This window comes from Convolutriloba macropyga, chromosome 1 (assembly GCF_964194025.1).
Source record: "Convolutriloba macropyga chromosome 1, txConMacr16.3, whole genome shotgun sequence".
NCBI lineage: Eukaryota > Metazoa > Xenacoelomorpha > Acoela > Convolutidae > Convolutriloba > Convolutriloba macropyga.
In genome coordinates, this window is record NC_134468.1 from 65,696,311 (window position 1) to 65,716,736 (window position 20,426).

The 20,426-nt window shown below is 31.5% G+C and overlaps 1 protein-coding gene across 4 annotated transcripts in view; it reads right to left on the reverse strand.

The window, feature by feature from the left end:
* Positions 1–2,309: 2,309 nt before the first annotated feature.
* The window catches only part of LOC142350703 (uncharacterized), a 99,720-nt gene continuing 81,603 nt past the window's right edge, over positions 2,310–20,426 (reverse strand). For 3 of the 4 annotated variants that reach the window (XM_075402646.1, XM_075402639.1, XM_075402661.1), the window contains 3 exons: positions 9,350–9,487; positions 2,905–3,068; positions 2,310–2,347 (listed from right to left, as the gene is read on the reverse strand). In XM_075402646.1, coding sequence (XP_075258761.1) covers positions 2,330–2,347; positions 2,905–3,068; positions 9,350–9,487 — 320 coding nt within the window. In that variant the 3' untranslated portion in view covers positions 2,310–2,329. The remainder of the gene's footprint in view (positions 2,348–2,904; positions 3,069–9,349; positions 9,488–20,426) is intronic. The other variant, XM_075402653.1, reaches the window with a different exon arrangement.

Here is a 20,426-nt window from a genome sequence, read left to right on the forward strand (position 1 = left end):
CAATGAATTCCTAACAAAGAGAGAGAGAGAGAGAGAGAGAGAGAGAACGAGAAAAAGAAGGAAAGAAACCATAACCAACAGAGAGAGAAAAAGAGATAAGAACATTTTCCATGATGGGATTTGACTGCAACTTCTTGTTTTCTACCTTTGTTAGTAAATAAATCATAAAGAGAAAAACTGACAAAGGCAAAACTAACACAAAAATTTTTGACTTCGCAGTAAAAAAAAGTTCGAAACCTTTTTGTGTCTCGAAAATGCTCAAGTATTCAAGTAACTCATATCCGAGACTTAAAAAGTTTCGTTGGCCAGTAATGGTCGTTAAACTCAGAAAAGGAAAAAAATATTGAAAAAAATTGGAAATCCTTGCAAATTTTAACAAAATCTTTCTAAAAATTTAGATATTTATATCTTTGGAACCATTTCATTGTCTCAAGAGACTGTCCAGTATTCCTGTTTCAAGCTAGAAATAGTTTCACTGGCTCAAAAAGATCCATACACTTGGAACTTGATAAAAACTTTCCAAAAATTTCCAAAAACATTCCATTGCATCTAGAAATTATACAATAACCTATTTTTAAACGCTAGAGGAGGTTTCTTGGCTCTTAAGGCTGGAAACTTCTAAAACAAACGACAAAAACTTTGGAAAAAAGTTTGAAAAAAGCAGGTTTTAGCAAAAAAATTGCTAAAATTTGTTACTTTAAAAAGTTGAAAAAAACCAGGGCCAAAAAAATTCAGTAACTTATGATCAAACCTTTTAGGATGTTTTATGGCCCTTGGGTCTGAAAAAATCTGAATAATGAAAAATAAACGGTTAAAAAATTGAAAAAAATTGCCCATTTTGTCGAAAAGATGCTAAAATGCGTGATGTTAAAATGTTGAAACCATTCTTTTCCACAAAAAACCATGCAGTAACCTACTATTAAAAACTAAAGGAGGTTCATCGACACCTAGGCTGACACCCAATGTATTTGAAAGCAGGACAATCATACTTTAAATTGAGTTTCTAAATACTCAAATTGCAAAATAGAGTTGCTATTTACGATAAAGTCTAACAAAAATGTAAATATTTTTTTACTAGACTTCGTTGTTACTAGACTTCGTGAAAATCAAAAAACAGTGGAGTTTTTTGTGCAGTAGAGAAGAAATATTTTCCCTGTTGTCAACAAAGGGCCCAAATTACAAAAGATTAGCCTTCATTAGTAGAAAATGAAATTTATTCAGTTGAAACACTAGGTGAGCACGCTAAAATTGCGGTGCAATACTATAAATAGTTCCATTGAAAACAAAAAGGATGGTTAATCTGCTTTCGCACATAAGGTTCCCTCCGCACCCAAAACACATTTGGCTTAGTTCTTTCTAAAACGAGGAATAGATCGGAAAAATTCAAAAAATTCAAATACAGTTGAAAAACAATTGGTGCATGAATACAAACAAATATTGAGCACTAAAGGAATTAAGTAACTACATCTTAAAGGACGACTGGGACAAGCAATTAATGACTACGAGACTAGGAGAACACTGAAATGAAAAAAGAAGGACATTAATTACTGAGTAAACTCAACATAATTTTCTTAAAGAACATCTCCAAATGGCCTATATATATATATATATATATATATATTATATATATATAATATATATATATATATATATATATATATATATATATATATCTATATATATATATATATATATATATATATATATATATATATATATATATATTCATAAGATGAACAGATTAGTTTTTATTTTTCTACAAAGCAGAGGGAACCTGTGTTCAATGAGACTAGGTAACAAGTCGACAAATAATGAGAAAAGGGGAAAGTTCAAAATCGTTTGATTTTGTGACCAAATAACTTCAAATATATAACCACCACTAGCTATCGACTAAAAAGTACTAGATGGATTAAATTTGAGTATTCGGTTGTGAAGCCAACATCACTTGTCTACAGTGACACGAAGCCAAAATACAACAGAATAACATCAAAGAAGTGCACAATTCAAAATTCACCAATTATAAATTGTGAACGTCTACTTGGGGGCTATTTATTCATCAATATAACCGGTTTTGAAAGGATTTTTTAAAAAAAAAAACAAGAACAACAATAGCAGCAGAAAACTGACCAGTAGCAAAATATCACCAAAATTTACATGAAAACTTAAACGATTCGGTACAAAAACTTAATTTTACTTAAAAGCTTCGGTACAAAAACAATAGAGATTGGTGTTTTTCACAAGAAATTTGGCGGGACGTGTTTTGATTGATTATAATTTAAAACCATGAGCTGACCAAATAGATTGATTTTTACCTGTAAGAAGCCATTAATCAGAATAGGTCGTATGACTAAAAAACAACAAAACTCAAAAATTGGAACTCTTAAAAAACTAGCGTGAAAAATGGAAGACCTTAATTAAAACTGTAAGCTGTTCATTGAAAATGACGAATATTTCCTACTGGGCCTTCTTTCACCAGCAACGGGACCTGTCAGTTGTCTCATACTGCGACAAGAAACTTGAAAGAAACCACAATAAATTCCTAAATTGTTTTCGAAAACTCGTAGTATGCATTGTATGTCACCAAACCATCACATAAAACCTGTAACCTCTCACTCAAAAGACTAATTTTACAAAAAGGGGTGCATTAGGGGCTAGGGTCTTAATGGGGTGGGGTGTGAAGCGATTGGATTTGAATAATGGAGTGTGAGGTCTCAAGAGGTCTCAAACAATTAGGAGCCCTGTTGAAATCCAAATGTCATGATTAACTAAGAGGATTGGAGGATTATTCACGTCATACACCTTGATTGTCTTAATTAACAGTGTTATAGAATATATTTATTTTGAAGGAAGTTGAATAGGAACACCCTCACCCCCAATTCAACTTATTTATACAGAACTGCTCACCATCTTTGTATTCTCGGAATACGAATTGTTTGGGATTACACACGTAGCATGGTTGTCCTGAGCTTCAGCTAATTGTTGGTTTAGATTTATAATTGTCTGCACATCAGTCAGGTTGTCTATTGCCCTCTGCAAAAAAGCATCGTATGCGCTTCTTTTCATTCTTGCTGAAACATATAGTAGGTTTTCTATATGCTAATTTTGGTCGTTCTTAATATTGGAATAACATAGCAGAATAATTTCGGCCGCAATGTTTTCCAAGAACGAAGAGTAGGTTGTTTGACAGTTGCCAGCTACACATCCAAAAATTAGCCGCCCCGTTTGAGAAAAAGGGACATGACTGACATAGTCGAACGGGGTTTTTGATCGGTTTTGGCGTTTTCATCATCGTCGTTTCTCAGAAGTGTCGGCTAGTGTCGTTTTTTTTTAACTTTTTTTGTCCGGCCATCATCGGTTTTGGTCCTCATTGACAAAAAAAACAAGTATCCTTGCGTTCTAAATCGACAATAATTGCGCAAATTGACAAAAAACGGCAAAACTGGCAATTTATTGCGCTTATAATCATTTGAAATCTCAACGCGGGGTGAACAGGCTCAAAATATGAAACAAAAAGAACAATGTGTTACAAGATGGTTTGTGCGACCAAATTGTTCCATTATAGTTAGTGAAAGAAAAATAAACCAGTAAGGAAATTAGGCCATAATTGCGGAAATCGCGGGGGAGGAAGCCCAATGAAAATCCATTTGCAGGAATCTCATAAAAAAGGGAAAAGAAAACCTTTAAAATTTTCAAAGTTTTTAGCGTTTTTTTTACTTAATTACGTTTAGAACAATGTTCTGCCGAATTGATTCAAGATGAATTTTAGGCTTTGTTGAAAACTTTTGAAGCTTAAACGTGTTTCATTGGTTGAATTTATTCTTGGTCTTGCTCAATTAAATCATTTTTAAAACTAAGAATTCTTTGCTCAAAGTTTTGATCAAATTGCAGGAAATACTTGCCCTAAAGTATATCTCAAAACTTATTTTCATCTTTGAAAAAATTTTTATTATGCAAATTACTCCAAAGCCAAGTAAGAAAATTAAATTATATCCGGTTTGGAGCGTCTATTTTTCAATTTTTGTTGAATTCATATTTTTAAATACAGCGCTTTAAATTGCATGACAACCAATTGTGTGTAGAATTGCTGAAACCTAAATAAATCTCATAGCTTGAAGTTTGTTAAACCAAAAATTAAAATTATTTTATGAGGTCCAGAATGTTCACAGGGAATTTCACGAAAAAAAATGAAATTTTGACTCTTAAATGGTTATTTTCCATAAACTAGTTCACCTTTTTTTAAGCATGTTACTTCAAGGTCATCCGTCAGATTTCCATTGGTCTGTCCTCCTTAAATTTGAAGAATTTTTTGATTTCTAAAGTTTTTGTCACATTTTTTCCGCTTTTTTAATGCATGTTTTTATCTGGGTTGAATGTAATGCTTATAAAACAACTCAATTAAAAAAGATGCAAACCCTATGATGAAAGGTATTCTTTTTCCAAACTCTTTTGCGTTGCATTTTTCCAATACGAAAACGTCAACTTGCTGTTTTCAATTCAGAACTATTATCGTTTTCATTCGCGATCCTTCTAATCAACCTTTACTTCCAGGCGTTATCTGTTTCAGAATTGGCGAAAACTCTTTGAATTCATAACAATTTCTAAAAGGAATTAGATTTTATAAAATTTTTTTAACTGTTTGCATTTTTTGTTATATCACACTTCTATATGTCTGTAAATAGAAATCTTTGAATAAGATTTGAAAAAAAAAACGGTGAAAGTTTCTGATTTGTTTAATAAAGTTTATAACTAAAAAAGTAACTAGGAATCAAATACAAAGAAAAAAATTTATAACAAGACGGGCTGTGTGATCAAAATGTTTCAACATATTCGAAAAATTTTGAACCAAACGCAGTTAAGAGGTTCGGCCATAGTTGCGGAAGTTGTAATCAGGCAGGAAACGCAATGAAAATCCGTTTACAAGAACCTCATCAAAAATGAAAAAAAAACCTTAAACATTTTCAAAATTTTTAGCATTTTTTTCAACTTAATTGCGTTTAGAACAGTGTTTCGCCAAATAAATAATTAGAAAATGGTAGGTTGTTAAAAATTTTTCATGCTTAAATGGGTATTATTGGTTGAATTTCTTCTTGCTCTTGCACAATAACACCAATTTTAATTTTTATAGACATAAGATTGGTACAGAACTACTTTACAGAACAGTTTTTTAAGATGCATGGAATTCATTGTGTGCAAAACTGCTGGACACTGCATAGGTCTCATTGAATGAATATCGTTTATATCAAATTGTTTTAAAAAGAGATTTAAAATTGTTTAAAAAGATACTATATTCTCTTTAAGTTTTCAAAGCAAGTTACTTCTTTAGGGGATCAAACTAAAGCTTTTTTATTATCGTGCTTGAATAGGCAGGTTTCTGTGAGCACGTTTCAAGCCAGAAAACGGATCCAACGTCGACGGGTTATCAAGTTTATTTTGACTTTTGCAATCACAAGTTAGAAATATTTTTTTCCAATTTCTTTTTCTGTAGCATTTTGCGGTAAGAAAGTGTCAAGTTGCCTTTTTTTGATTCTGATCTCTTTTCATTTTGAAATCTTCTGAATCAATCTTTTTTCTGCTCGTCATCTGTTTCAGATTTGGCGTAATCTCATTCTTTTTAAAATACCTTTTATAAGGTACTAGATTTTTTTAATTTTGATAAAATGATCATATACCCATCCTAAATGTCCCTTTTTGAAATTCTTTGTGAAAAGTCAGAAGACATATGGCGCAAAAACCTTATTTGAAGGTTTCAATCAAGTTTAAATCTCGAAACTTTCTAACTCAAAAAGTGAAACAAAAAAAAACGATGTATAACAAGTCGGGTTGTGTGGTATAATTTCAACGAAAGATTGAAACTAAAAACAATGCACTACAAGACGGTTCGTGCGAGCATAAATTTTTATCATAGTCAATGAAAGAAAATGCCAGTAACGGAGTTAGGCGCCATGTCAGAACAAAAGTAGCCCGAATATTCTATCTGTGAGTTCCGATCAAGATTTGTTGAAATGTAACAGTAGTGACATTTGCTCATTCACTTTTTAACTTTTAGAAAAATTTTCTCAAGCTTTTATTTTTCTTTTTTGTCATGCAAAAATCACACCATTAAATCTTCGGTACGCCTTTAAAATTTTTTTTGAACCCATACAATCAAAAACACAAAAAAGAAAGACTTTTTACAAACTTAAAAAAACTCAAGACAGCAGTACATCGAAAAAAGACAATACATTCAGTGACAGAAAAAATATTAAATGAAAAGAAAACAGAGACTTCTAATTTAACAACTACATTTTTTTGTTCTAGAGTTTGTATTCTAGTTTTTTATTACACCTGTTCTGAAGCAAGAACTTGCTAAACACTACACGATAAGCAAATTGTAGGCCAATGGAAACCTGGTTAAACACATTAAAATACGTGGACATCAAAAAAATTCTAGGTGCAATTGGCCTCAAGGAAGATTAAAGGAAAGTTTTTGGCATACTAAATTCAATAAACAAGGAAACTACCCAAAAAATGTTCAGAATCTTACTTTAAAAAATTGCATTAATACTCTATTTTTTGCTTTATTTGGCATTACCAAAACAACTACTTCAAAACAAATTTAACTAAAATTCTTTAAATCTCGGAGCCCCCCAAATGAACTATGAAGCCTAAATCCTCAAAAACACCGTCAGAGCGAATTAAGATTCACGACTGTTAAAACATTCGCAACTTTCTAAAATAGGGCTTTAAAAACTAGTTCTTTTTTCTAGTTTCCATTTCGTTTTCCAAAATTTATTCCATTCAGTTCAAACTGATTCGCAGATCAACTAATCTTTGAAGGCAGATTAAGCAGAACTATGGATCGCTAAAACTAGAGAAAGAAAATAACAAAGCAGCAACAGCAGATATATCGAAACTAATATAGTAAAAACATCGAAAAAAATCCGGAATAAACTCGGAGTAAAAACTATATGAACAATTATATATATATATATATATATATATATATATATATATATATATATATATATATATATCTTTACTAAACCTTTTCAAACAGAAAGATAAAAGCAAAACCTGACAGAATTTTATCCAAAAATTAGATAGAACAATTTGCAACATCCAAACAAACAATTATACTTAACGGACCGTCAAAACCATTTTCTAACGATTGACAACCGGATTGAACTATAGAAAGAAGGTAAATACGGGAAAAACGTCTATATACTGAAAAACTTCTTTGCATAATTATAACTAAATACAAAAGGAAAATCCAATCATTCATTCTCATTTTGACACTGCAATACCAGAAATAGTCAGCCAAAGACTAATAGAACAAAAAACAACAATAAAATTAGCCGGTAGATTGCCGGAACACAGCCGCCGTTCACGCGCTAGACGCACATTAGGATTGAAACAGAAAGAAAAAAGAAGAGCTAGAAATAGACAAACAATTTTCTTAAGTTTCAAAAACTGTTCTAAGTGAGTGTGTAGTTTCAGTTAGATTCTAAACCTATACTTACTTCAGCTTCTAAACTGAAGGGTATTAAACTTTTTGCTATTATGAGCTAGAAATCGCTCTAATGAACCTTGGTAATCTTTTTCAAAAAGACTCATTGACCGGGCTTTTTCGGTTAATCCCGTTTCTTTTAACTTTACTCTTCCGACATTGGCCGTATTCACTAATTCACGTAATTCAATGCTTGAAAGAATTTAAAATCCCTTCAGTTGAAAGAGTGAGTGAAATAAGTCAGAAGTCAAACGTGAAAATCGTGGCTTATGTAAAACGAAAAACGTGATCAAAAAGTAAAGCGAATTGAAAAAAGGAGGGTTCCTAAATAATAGCCGTTTGATAGGCTGACGGGGGTTATTAAACAACAACCTAATAGAAATGGAAAGATGTGCTTAAAATTGTAAAACTATCACGCATACTTTTCTCAAATTTAACACGCCTACTTTTTTGCATATTTTCTTGAAACAGTCATGATCACAACCATTTTTTACTGTTTTCTCTGCTCTTAAATTTTTTCAACCAAAAAAGGTTATTTTTTAAATGCGGCATTTTTTTTACATCCTGCTCGACTACTCAACCAATAAAAAACTTTTAACTCAGAGTCCTCACTGACAAAAAATATCCCTTCAGTAACCACCAGAATCATTCGGAAAAACTATTTTAAGGTGAAATAAGGAAAACTGAAGCGCCAAGAAACTCTTTGAATTCCAAAGTTTTTTTTAATCCATTTAATATTTATGTAATACAGGTACACCTCAGAACTAAAATCTAACCCATGACCACTGAACGTATTGAAAAATAAAAAAAAGCCACGATAAGCCCTCAAAACTCTTCAAATTTGGAGAAAAATGGAAGAGAATTGAAGTCCTTATTTTTTTCTATGCCAACAAAACAGTTATCAACTTGTAATTAAAAATTCTTTTGAACGATAGACGTCTCTTCAAATCCTAATGAATGAAACAAAAAAAGATGAACCAAAAGCTGCTAAAGTAGGCGAATTTGCTAAAACAGATAGGTTCCGCAAAAGAGATTTCAAAAAATTACCATTAATCTAGCTTTAATTACCAAAAAATGTATTAAAAAACACTATAAAAACATGCTTGAATTTCTATAGTCTACTCACACTAAAAACTATGTCAACGAAAAAATAAAGATTTTTAACAAAAACTGCGTGAAAAAAGCAACACGTGAACAGAAAATTTTTTGCCGCTTTTAAATTTTTTGTAAATCCCTGTTTCTAGGTCTCTCGAAAACAGTAATTATGCACCGAAAAGATTTCGTTTTTGTTCTGCTCAACTATTCAGCAAATAAGCTAATCCAAATTTTATCAAGCGTTTCTTTTCCTTTTTTAGCCATTCATAAAATCCGGGAAAGAAAAACACAAACAAAAATTAAAGTTTTAGTCATACAAGAAACGCACGCAATAATGTCCAGATTGGAAGCTGACGCGGCAATTAATGATCAGAACTTATACGAAAATATACGAAAAGACTGACATTCTAAAGAGGAAGATTGAAGATGAAGATTGAAAGTTCAAATGAGACACGTTTTTGCCAAATTATTTAACGATCGCTCATAAAAAATACCAGTTATAAAATTCACGGAATAAAAAATATGTGTCGAAAACATTGCAATTAATTGCAGAGCTCATCGGTTTGATTTTAGAATTCAATCTCATTTTTTGCCGTTTTATCTATCATTTAACTCTCTATATCGTTTTCATTTCATAATTAAATTTGACCCCAGAAAGGGGAACCGCAGTGCGTTTTGATTAAAAGTAATTACGCGTGAGGGGAGAAATTATCAAAATTATCAGAGTAGACTTGGAGGGGTAGTGGCAAGAATGATGGCTCAACTAACTTTTGGTGTTCTTCGGTGGATTCTTCTGTTTGCAGTTGGCTTCGGTATCTCCAAAGTTGACGTATACATGTTTTGGAAAGTAGATCTTCCAACAGTCGGTCAAATAAAGAGCGTTGCTCGTGAATGCTACACGGTAAACTGTAACAATAAACCAATGAGAAACAAATGTTGGACAATTTTACTCAACCTAGTTTCTGCTAGAAATAATTTAGGGTAAACGGTCCAAAAAAAAAATTTACTGAACAAGAAATAGAAACTTGACCGGCTGTGAATCATGCAATTTTGTGAAATTAAATTTGAGTTTTTATTTGTTGTTAATTGTTCAAAATGTGGGAAAATATACGCGAAAACGCCTTTTTTTAAATCAGTTTTTCACGTTTTTTTACGGGGCGACAATTTAAGCTAAAAAAAACGAAAAAAAATTGTTGTAAATATAATTAAGTTATAAGGAATTTTGATGGTCACGCATAACTCTTTGCATTTTCGAGTCTATAAGTTATCTAATTTTAAACTATTTGACGAAAGATTTCAAAAAAAAAATTAATTACTTCATTTTTTCTGAATTTTAAAATATTTTCTGCTGTTTTCTGCTGATGAAAATCTATCGTAGGAGCAAACTTTTCTGGCTTTTGAACAGATTTATTGGAAAATAGAAGATTTCAAGCAATTTACAGCTTTCAAAGTAGCCAAATTTAACCTTGAAAATGTAAAAATAAAAGCAGGAAAAGGTCAGTTCTTCTAATAGTTCTTTAGATTTAACCAATTCAACAGTTTCAAAACAGCGAAAACTTAAAAAATCGGTTTTATTTAAGTAACATTAAATCAACCAAATTGAATTTTGAAAAAAAAATGGAAATTTTTTCTTATCATCCTTAACTTAACTCCCTCCTGTGTTGTCAGAGCAGATCGTTCAAATTGAACTATTCATAATTCAATTCAACATTTTAGAGTTAGAGATGCTTTGGACCGACAGAATGAAAAGTTTGTACCGCTTTTATAAAACAAATGTTCACAATTTTTTTGAAATGTAAAAGAACTTTGTTTTTCTTTTCACCGTTTTCGAAATTGATCTCCGAATTAATCTTTTAAAGTCTGTAGGTCATTGCTTGTGAAACTCCTCTTAAAAAAAGCGAAGAGTTTTCTTGAAAGATGAAAGTTTTTTCAGTTCACCAAAAGTTATTTAAAAAATGTTTTATAGGAATTCAAAGATTGAAAAGGCCCAAGTAGAAAATTTACTGAAAACCAGTATACCTCGAGTCTTGAATGTCAGACTTTAAAGTTAGTGTTAGACATTAGAAGATGTTAAAGGCTGTCTTCTTACATGTTAGACACACTTTTAAAAACGAGATTGTGTTTTCGAAATCTAGCAGTTAACACATGGGAGAGAATTTTAAAAAATCGATTATGATCATCAAACATCAAAACTTCAAAAACGAAATAAAAATTAACAATGAAAAACCGTGGGTAGTGATCAGTTCCCAACAAATTTACTAGATATTTGTAATCGTTGTCGGGGTTTGATTTGTGTTAGCCTGAATTTATAAGCCTACGTGTGTAGTAAGTGTGCGTAACAAAGAGAAGAGAGCGTTAGTCTAATCAAAACTAAACAAAGAGAGCGTTAAAAAGGGAAAAAGAGAGCGTTAGTCTATTCAAAATTAAACAAACTTTTAAATCTGCCTAGAATCACAACTGCAAATTTATAGAAATCTAAATGTTTCATTATCTTCATTAAACTACAAAAATAACACAAACTTCCAAAAAACTTCGAAACTTTTCATTTGAAAGTTTAATTGCAAAAATACAGCAAAAAAAGATCACCAGAACTAATCACAAAAGGGAGCTTTACGCTGTATCATAAAGTAATAGCAAATAATATCAGTTTAATCAGATTATATGCTCTAGCCATTAAACAATTTATTTATAAGATCATGAGACTTTGCAAATTCACAAACATAAAAACATAACTGTAGCAAATTGTGAGAGTTCTCCAGAAAAAATTGCTCTGAGTGCATTCCATTGCAAAAATTGTTTCAAGGATTTTTGACCATCCTTTTTGATTCACTCTGCCTTACGGTTTCTGTGCAAAAATTATTTAGCGATAGGCCTCATCCGATGACACTTTTGTGCAATCTTTGTTCGTGACCTGTCTTCAACATAAAGTGTTTGCCAAAATATTTAACGATAATTCATAAAAATAGCAGTTGTAAAAATCATGATACACGGAATTAAAAAAATATGTTTGTCAAAAACATTGTAATTATTTGCAGATATCAATGGTTTGACTTTAGAAATCAATTCCATTTTACCGTTTTATCTCTCATTCAACTCTCAGTTTATCGTTTTAGTTTTAGAACTAAATTTTTTGCATTCTCAAATGCATTTGACCCAAGAAACTGGAACCAGAATGCATTTTGAATTAAATTAATTAAGCAGGTGGTGACACAACGGTTAGCCCCAGTAAATTTAGAGGTGTAGCGGCCGGAATGATGGCTCAACTATTTTTTGGTATTATTGGCTGGATTCCTCTGTTTGCTTAAGGCTTCCCTTTCTCCAAAATGGACGAATACATGTATAAAAAAGTAGATTTTCCAACAGTCACTCAAACAAAATCATTATTGAAAAGAATGAAATTTTGTTTTATCTTCCCTATTTTAACTCCCTGTGTTGTTAGAGCAGATTGTTCAAATTGACTTCCTCATATATCAATAAAGAAACAATGCAGAGTTACATTTGAAATAGTTTTAAAAACGGAATTGTGTTTCTGAAATCTAGGGGGCAACACATGCTTGAGAACTTGAAACTCGATTTGACCCAATATGCTTATCAAACATCAAAAAATCTTTAAAAATTTCAGAAAAATGAACCCAAATTTTACCTTCATTTTTACAGTTAGCAACAATATTGCCTTAGAAGTCCACACCTAGTTTATGGAAAACTAAATATAAATTAACGAACGGTGGGTAAAGACTAGTTCCCAGAAGCTTTTTTATTCTTTGTCGGGGCCGCAATTTTATGTGCGTGTACGTGTATATATAAGTTTGCATGTGTGTAATGTGTGCAGTGTGTGTGCGTAACAGAGAGGGAAAACAAAGAGAGCGTTATTCTAATCAAAATTACTCACGATTTGAATCGGCCTAGAAACGTATCTGGCAGTTTATATAATTCTAAATGTTTCATTATGCTATGGAAACATTAAAAGTGGCAAAGTGTTCCGAGAAACTTCAAAAAGTTTCATTTGAAAGTTTCATTGCAAAAATACAAAAAAAACATAAAATAATAGTGAATATTATCAGATTAATCGGATTATATGTTTTAGCCAACGGCAATTTGATTATTTAGATCATGAGACTGTGCAAATTTACAAACATAAAAACAAAACCTTAGTAAAATTTGAGAGTTCTCCAGGAAACATTGCTCACAGTGCATCCCATTGGGTCCTTTCCAAAACGCTGAAAAATAATGTTCGTAAAGATTTCATAGGCCTCTTCTGATGACTATTTTGTAAAACTTCTGTTAGTGAACTGTTTTCAAATTAAAGTGTTGGCAAGTTATCTACCAATAGCTCATGAAAAAAGCAAACACAAAAGCTAAGGTCTATAGGAATTTAAAAAAATATTTGTCAAAAACATTGCAATTATTGTAGATCCCATCGGCTTGATTTTAGAATTCAATCGCATTTTACTGTTTTACTGCTAATTTAACTCTGCAGTTTATCTTTTTGATTTTAAAACTAAATTTTCACCTTGTCAAACGAATTTGACCCCAGAAAAGTGAACCAAAATGTCTGTTGAGTAAAAGCAATTACGCGGGTGGTGACACAATTTTTAGCAGCAGTAAGCTTAGAGGGTTAGTGGCCGGAATGATGACTCAATTAACTTTTGTTGTTCTTGGGTGCATTCCTCTGTTTGCAGTTAGCTTCGGACTCTCCAGAGTTCAAGAATACATGTATAGGAAGGAAGACTTTCCAACAGTCACTCAAAGAAAAAACGGTGCTTGTGAATGCCACACGGTAAATTGTAACAAAAAATCAATTAAACCAGGCTGAGAAACAATTTTTGGGCAATTTTACTCAACCTGGCTTGTACTAGCACTAAGTTAGGGTAAAGAATTCCGAACACATTTTCCCTGACCAAAAACAGATTTCTGCCCGGCTGTGAGTCATGCAATTTTGTGTAATCAAAAGAATTTTGATTGGCTATCATATTTCTTTACATATTTGAGTCTATTAGTTATCTAAGTTTAAACTATTTGACTAAAACTTCAAGAAAAGAAGCAATTAGCTTGTTTTTCGCAATTTTTAAAAAAAATATTTTGTGTTGTTTCCTGCTGATTGAAAACTATTCAAAGAACCATTTTTTCTTGCTTTTGAACACATTTATTGGAAAAAAAACATTTCAAGCAATTTACAGCCTTCAAAGTAGCCAACAAATTACCCTTGAAAACGTAAAAAATAAAAGCTGGAAAATGTTATAACTTCTCATATTTCATCAGATTTAACCATTTCAGTACTTTCAATAGAGCTGAAACTTTAAAAAATGGTTTCATTTAAGGAACTTTAAATCAAACAAACTCATTAATGAAAAATAATGTAATTTTTTTTCTTATCGTCTTTAACTCCCAGGTTTGTTAAATTGAGTTGTTAAATTGCATTGAGTTAATTTTAAATACTTTTATAAACAAAGCAGTATTTGTGAAATCTAGCGATTAACACATGATTGAGAATTTTGAAAATCGATTTGGCTCATTATCCTTATCAAACATCAAAATTTCAAAGTCAACCCAAATTTTACTCATTTAAAGTCATTTTTACAAGTACCAACAACATTGCCTCCGAAGTACACTCCTGGTTTCCGAAAAAAAAACAAAACATGAATTAATGATGACCATCCGTGTGTAAAGATCAGTTCCCAAAAACTATCTCTATTGACTTTTTTGTCCCGGCCGTAATTGTGTGTGCGTGTGCGTGTATTTATAAGTCTGCGTGTGTGTAATGTGTGTAGTAGTAGTATGTGTGCGTAACAGAGAAAGAGAGCAAAGAGCGTTAGTCTAATCAAAATTATGCACAAATTAAATCTGACTAAAAACATATATGAGAGTTTATATAATTTCAAATGTCTCATTATGCACAGGAAACATCAAAAGCGACAAAAATTTTCTTAAAACTTTGAAAAACTTTGTTTGAATCTTTTATTACAAACTAAACTGAATTGGATCATAAGGAACATAAATAGGTGCTGATTAAATAGGTGCTGGTAATAGAATGCATCTAGGTGCTGATAATAATAAAATTTATCAGAATAATCAGATTATATGCTTTAGCCAAAGGCAATTTATTTCTGAGATCATGAGATTATGCAAGTTCACAAACATAAAAGCATAACCTTAGCAAAATTTGAGAGTTCTCCAGGAAAAATTGCTCTGAGTGCTTTCCATTGCAAAAATTGTTTCAAGGATTTTTGACCATCCTTTTTATTCACTCTGCCTAACGGTTGTTGTGAAAAAATTGTTGAGCGATAGGCATTAAAAATATATTTGTCGAAATCATCAATCTCATTTTACCGTTCTGATGTTAGAACTAAATTTATGCAATGTCAAATGCATTTGACCCCTGAAACCGGAACCAAAATGCATTTTGAATAAAAGCTACTACGCGCGTAGTGACACCACTGTTAGTCCCAGTAGGTTTAGAGGGGCCTAGAGAGGTACACTAGGCTTAATCTCGAAGGTTGACAGATACATGTATAAGAAAGTAGATTTTCCAACAGTTACTGAAACAAAGAGCGTTGCTCGTGATTTCCACACAGTAAATTGTTAGAACAAATCAATTATACCCGGTTTATACTAGAACTAATTTAGGGTAAAGGGGACCAAACAAACTTTCACTGACCAAAAACAGAATTTTGGCCAGCTTTGAATCAAGTAACTGCCGTTTGTAATCCTTTTGTTGATCGCTAGATTTCAAAAACACGATTTTGTTCTGAAAAGAATTTAAAAATCGTTTTATATTTCCCTTTTTTTCAGAATTTCTGACAGTCTTTGTTCTCAGCATTTACTTGTGTCTACCATGTAATAATACAGTCTTTTTTGTCTACTAATGTCTAACTTGAACTTTAAAGGCTGACCTTCAGGACTCTTATTTTGAAACTTTTAGGTACAGAGGTCAACTTGAACGATCTGATATAACAGCACATTGAGTTAAATTAAGGAAGATAAGAAAAATGAATTTGGTTGATTTTTTGTTTTATACATGAAACCAGTTCTTTAAGTTTCCGCTGAATTGAATGTTATGAAAGGGTTAAATCTGATGAAAATTGATAAGAACCAACATCTCTACGATTTTTTTCTTACGTTTTCAAGGTTATTTTTTGGCTAAGCTGTAAATTGGTTGAAATGTTATATTTTTCAATAAATCTGTTCAAAAGCAAGAAAAAATGGCTCTTAAAATAGTTTTTAATCAGCCGGAAAAAGTGAAAACTATTTTAAAACGTTAAGAAAAGCTAAAATTTTTTTGAAATTTGTGGCTTATAGACTCAAAAAGTAAGAAATTATGCGTGACAATTAAAGATCTTTTAAACTAATAATATTTGCTACTATTTTTCTCGTTTGTTCTTAGCTGAAATTTTAACGCACTCTGTCACCCCGTAAAAAGGTGAAAACTGACTGAAAAAAACCGGTCTCGCGTATTTTTTTTGTACAACTTTTGTTATTGGAAAGTCCTTAAGATAAAATGTTTGCCAGCTTCTCTAACGATAGCTCATTAATAATAGCAGATAAAAAATATTTGGTCTATAGGATTTAAAATTATATTTATCGAAAACATTAGATTTTATTGCAGGTCTCATTGTCTTGATTTTACAATTCAATCTTCTTTTATCGTTCCAATTTTATAATTAAATTTTTGCATTGTCAAATGCATTTGACCTCAGAAACGGGAACCAAAATGAATTATGAAAAAAAATTACGCGCGTGGTGACACAACTGTCAGCCCCAGTAGGCTTAGAGGGTTAGTGGCCGGAATGATGGCTCAACTAACTTTTGTTGTTCTTGCGTGGATTCCACTGTTTGCAGTTGGCTGCGGTATCTCAAAGTTGACGCAAACATGTATGAGAAAGTAGAATTTCCAACAGTCACTCAAACAAATAGTGTTGCTCTTGAATTCCACAAAGTAAATTGTAACAACGAATCAGTAATACCTGGCTGAGAAACCAATTTTGGACATTTTTGACCCAACCCGGTTTACACTAGAACTAGTTTAGGGTGAGGGGGATCAAACACACTTTCACTGGCAAAAAAAGTTTTGGCCTGCATTGAATCATGCAACTTTGGGAAATTAGAATTGAGTTTTTCATTTTTGTTAATTGTTCCAAAATACGCGAGACCGGCTTTTTAAGTCAGTTTTCAACTTTTTTTACGGGCTGACAGAGTGCGTTAAATTTTAAGCTAAGAACAAACGAAAAAATTTGTAGTAAAAATAATTAGGTTATAAGGAATTTGATTGTCACGCATAATTCTTTGCATTTTTGAGTCTATAAAATATCTAATTTTAAGCTATTTGACGAAAGATTTCAAAAAAAATTTATTACTTCATTTTTTCTGAACTTTTTAAAATCTTTTTAGCTGTTTTCTGCTGTTAAAAAACTATTTTAGGAGCAAACTTTTCTTGCTTTTGAACAGATTCATTGGAAAATAGAAGATTTCATCAGATTTAAATATTTCATAACATTCAAATCAGCGGAAACTTAAAAAATCGGTTAATTGTATGGAACAACAAATCAACCAAATTCAATTGTGAAAAAAAAATCTAAATTTTTTTTATCTTCCTGAATTCAAGTCCCCGCGTTATCATATCAGATCGTGTAAATTGAACTCTGTACCTCAAAATTTCAAAATAAGAGTCTTGATGGTCAGCCTTTAAAGTTCATGTTAGACAATAGTAGACGTTAAAGGCTGTATTGTTATATGTTAGACAGAAGTAAAGGCTGAGTACAAAGACTGTCAGAAATAAAAAAAAATTAGGAAAACTACTAGATTTTTAAATACTTTTAAAAAATGTGTATTTGAAATCTGGCTGTCAACACATGGTTGAAAGTTTTTAAATTCGGTTTTTCTCATCAAACATCAAAAATGACAAAAATTTCCGAGAAACTGCAAATAACTCCATACGAAAGTATAATTGTAAAGAGATATAAAACTGAGTATCCAAAGGCCTATAAATAGATCAGGACACCAGAATGCATCACAAATGGCGTTTTAATGCTGTAAAAAAGTGAATAGTATCAAATTAGTCACATTATATGCTTCAGCCAAAAGACATTTTATTTATTTAGACCATGAGACATTGAAAGTTCACAAAAACACAAGCGTGACTTTAGTAGAAATTGAGAAGTTTCCATGCTTCCCATTGTGTATTTCTGAAAATCCTAAAAATGTTTTCATAGAATTCTTGATCATCTTGTTTGATTCATTCCGCCTTGAGATTTTTGTGAAAAAACTATTGAGTGATGGACCTCATCTGATGACACTTTTGTACAACTTTTCTTCTTGATCTTTGTCTTTCCAAAATAGGAAAAAGGAGCGTTAGTCTAATCAAAATTATGCAATATTTAAATCTGACTAGAAACACATCTGGGAGTTTATATAATTTTAAACGTTTCATTATGCTTAGGAAACATCAAAAAGGACAAAAACTTTAAAAAACTTCAAAAAGTTTAATTTGAAAGTTTTCTTGCAAAAATAAAAAAAACTGAAATTTCAAATGCATATAAATGGATCATTATACCAGAATGCATCACAAATGGCAGCTTAAAGATGTAATGTACAGTAATAGTGAAAATTATCAGATTAATCAGATAGATTATATGCTTTAATCAAAGGCTATTTATTCATTGGGATCATGAGATTTTGCAATTTCACAAACATAAAAACATAACACTATTAGTCTTTGAGATCTCTCCGGGAAACATTACTCACAGTGCTCCCATTGAGTCCTTTTGAAAACGCTGAAAAATATTGTTTCCTAAAACTTTTCGACCGACTTTTTTGATTCACTCTGCAGTACAGTTTTTGTGAAAAATTTATCTAGCATTGGGCTTCTTCTAACGACACTTCCTTGCAACTTTTGTCATTGAACTGTCTTCAAGATAAATTTTTGGCCAAAATATATAACGATAGCTCATAACAATGGCAGTTATAAAATTCATGGTTGTAACTTAAAAAAATTGTCGAAAACAATGCAACTAATTGCAGATCTCATCAGTTTGATATAAGAACTCAATTTCATTTTGCTGTTTTATCTCTATTTATCTGACGATATATCATTTTAATTTTTGGAGAAATTCATTTGAACACAAAAGTTGAACCAGAAAATATTTTGAATAGAAGTAATTACGCGGGTGGTGACACAACTGTTAGCACCACTGTTTAGATGATTAGTGGCCGGAATGAGGACTCAACCAACTTTTCGTGTTCGTGAATGGATTCCTCTATTTGCGATTGGCTTCGGTATCTCCAAAGTTGGTGTATACTTGAATAAGCAAGTAGATCTTCAAACACTCACTCAAATAAAAAGCGCTGCTCGTGAACGCCACACGGTAAATTGTAACAATAAATCAATTACACCTGGCTTAGAAACAAAATCTAGACAATTGAGCTCAACGTTGTTTTGTACTAGAAATCATTTTTGGCAAAGAAGACCAAACACATTTTCACTGGCCCAAAATTTAATTTTTCCCGGCTGTAAATCAAGCATTTTCGTGAAATTAAAATTAGATTTATTGTTGTTGTTAATTGTTCAAAAATACACGGTACGGAGACCGGCTTTTTCAGTCAATTTTTCGCTTTTTGTTTACGGGGTGACAAAGTGCGTTAAAATATAAGATTAAAACAAATGAAAAAAATTTAAAGAAAAAAGCAAAAACTTAACTTTTTTTTTTAATTTTATAAAATAGTTTTCGGTGTTTCCTGCTGATTAAGAACTTTTGTAGAAGCCATTTTTTCTTGCTTTGAACAGTTTTATTTGAAAAAAGAAGATTTCAAGAAGTTTACAGCTTTCAAAGTAGCCAAAAAAATAACCTTGAAAACGTAAAAACAAAATCGTAGATTTGTCAGTTCTTCTACTGTTTCTTCAGATTTAAACATTCCATTAAATTCAAATCAGCAGAAACTTAAAAAATTGGTTTAATGTATGGAACAATAAATGAACAAAATTCACTTTTAAAAAATGGAAAGTTTTTTATCTTCCTTAATTTAACTCCTCAAAGTGTGTTCCTGTGTTGTCATATCCTTAAAGTGTGTACCTGTGTTGTCATATCAATTCGTTCAAATGGACCTTTGTACCTCAAAGTTTCAATACAAGAGTCTTGAAGGTCAGCCTTTAAAGTTCTTGTTAGACATTAGTAGGCGTTAAAGGCGATATTGTTAGATGTTAGACACAAGTAAGGGCTGGGTATAAAAACTGTCAGAAATCCTGAAAAGTAAGAAAATCACTTGGTTTTTAAAAAAACTTTTAAAAACAAAATTGTGTTTTTGAAATCTAGCGGTCAACACACGGGTGAAAATAGATCATGCTCATCAAACATCAAAAATGACAAACATTTTGGAATAACTGCAAAGACCTCCATTTGAAATTTTTATTGCAAAACAAAAAGAAAATGAATTTACAAAATTCTTATAAATATTTCAGGACACAAGAATGCATCACAAATGGCAGTTTAATGCTGTAATATACAAAAACAAGTATCAGAAAAATCAGATTATAAGCTTTAGACAAAAGACAATTTGTTTATTTAGACAATGAGACTTTGAAAGTACACAAATACACAAACATAAGTTTAGTAGAAATTGAGAAGTTTTCAGGAATGGTTGCTCACAATGCTTCCCATTGTGTCTTTCTGAAAACGCTGAAAAAACTTGCTTTTAAAGATTTTTTGATCTTCTTGTTTGATTAACTCCACTTCAAGATTTTTGTGAAAAAACTATTGAGTGATAGACCTCCTCTGATGACACTTTCGTACGACTTTTCTTCTTGACCTGTCTTTCCGAAAAAGAAAAAAGAGCGTTAGTCTAATCAAAAACATGC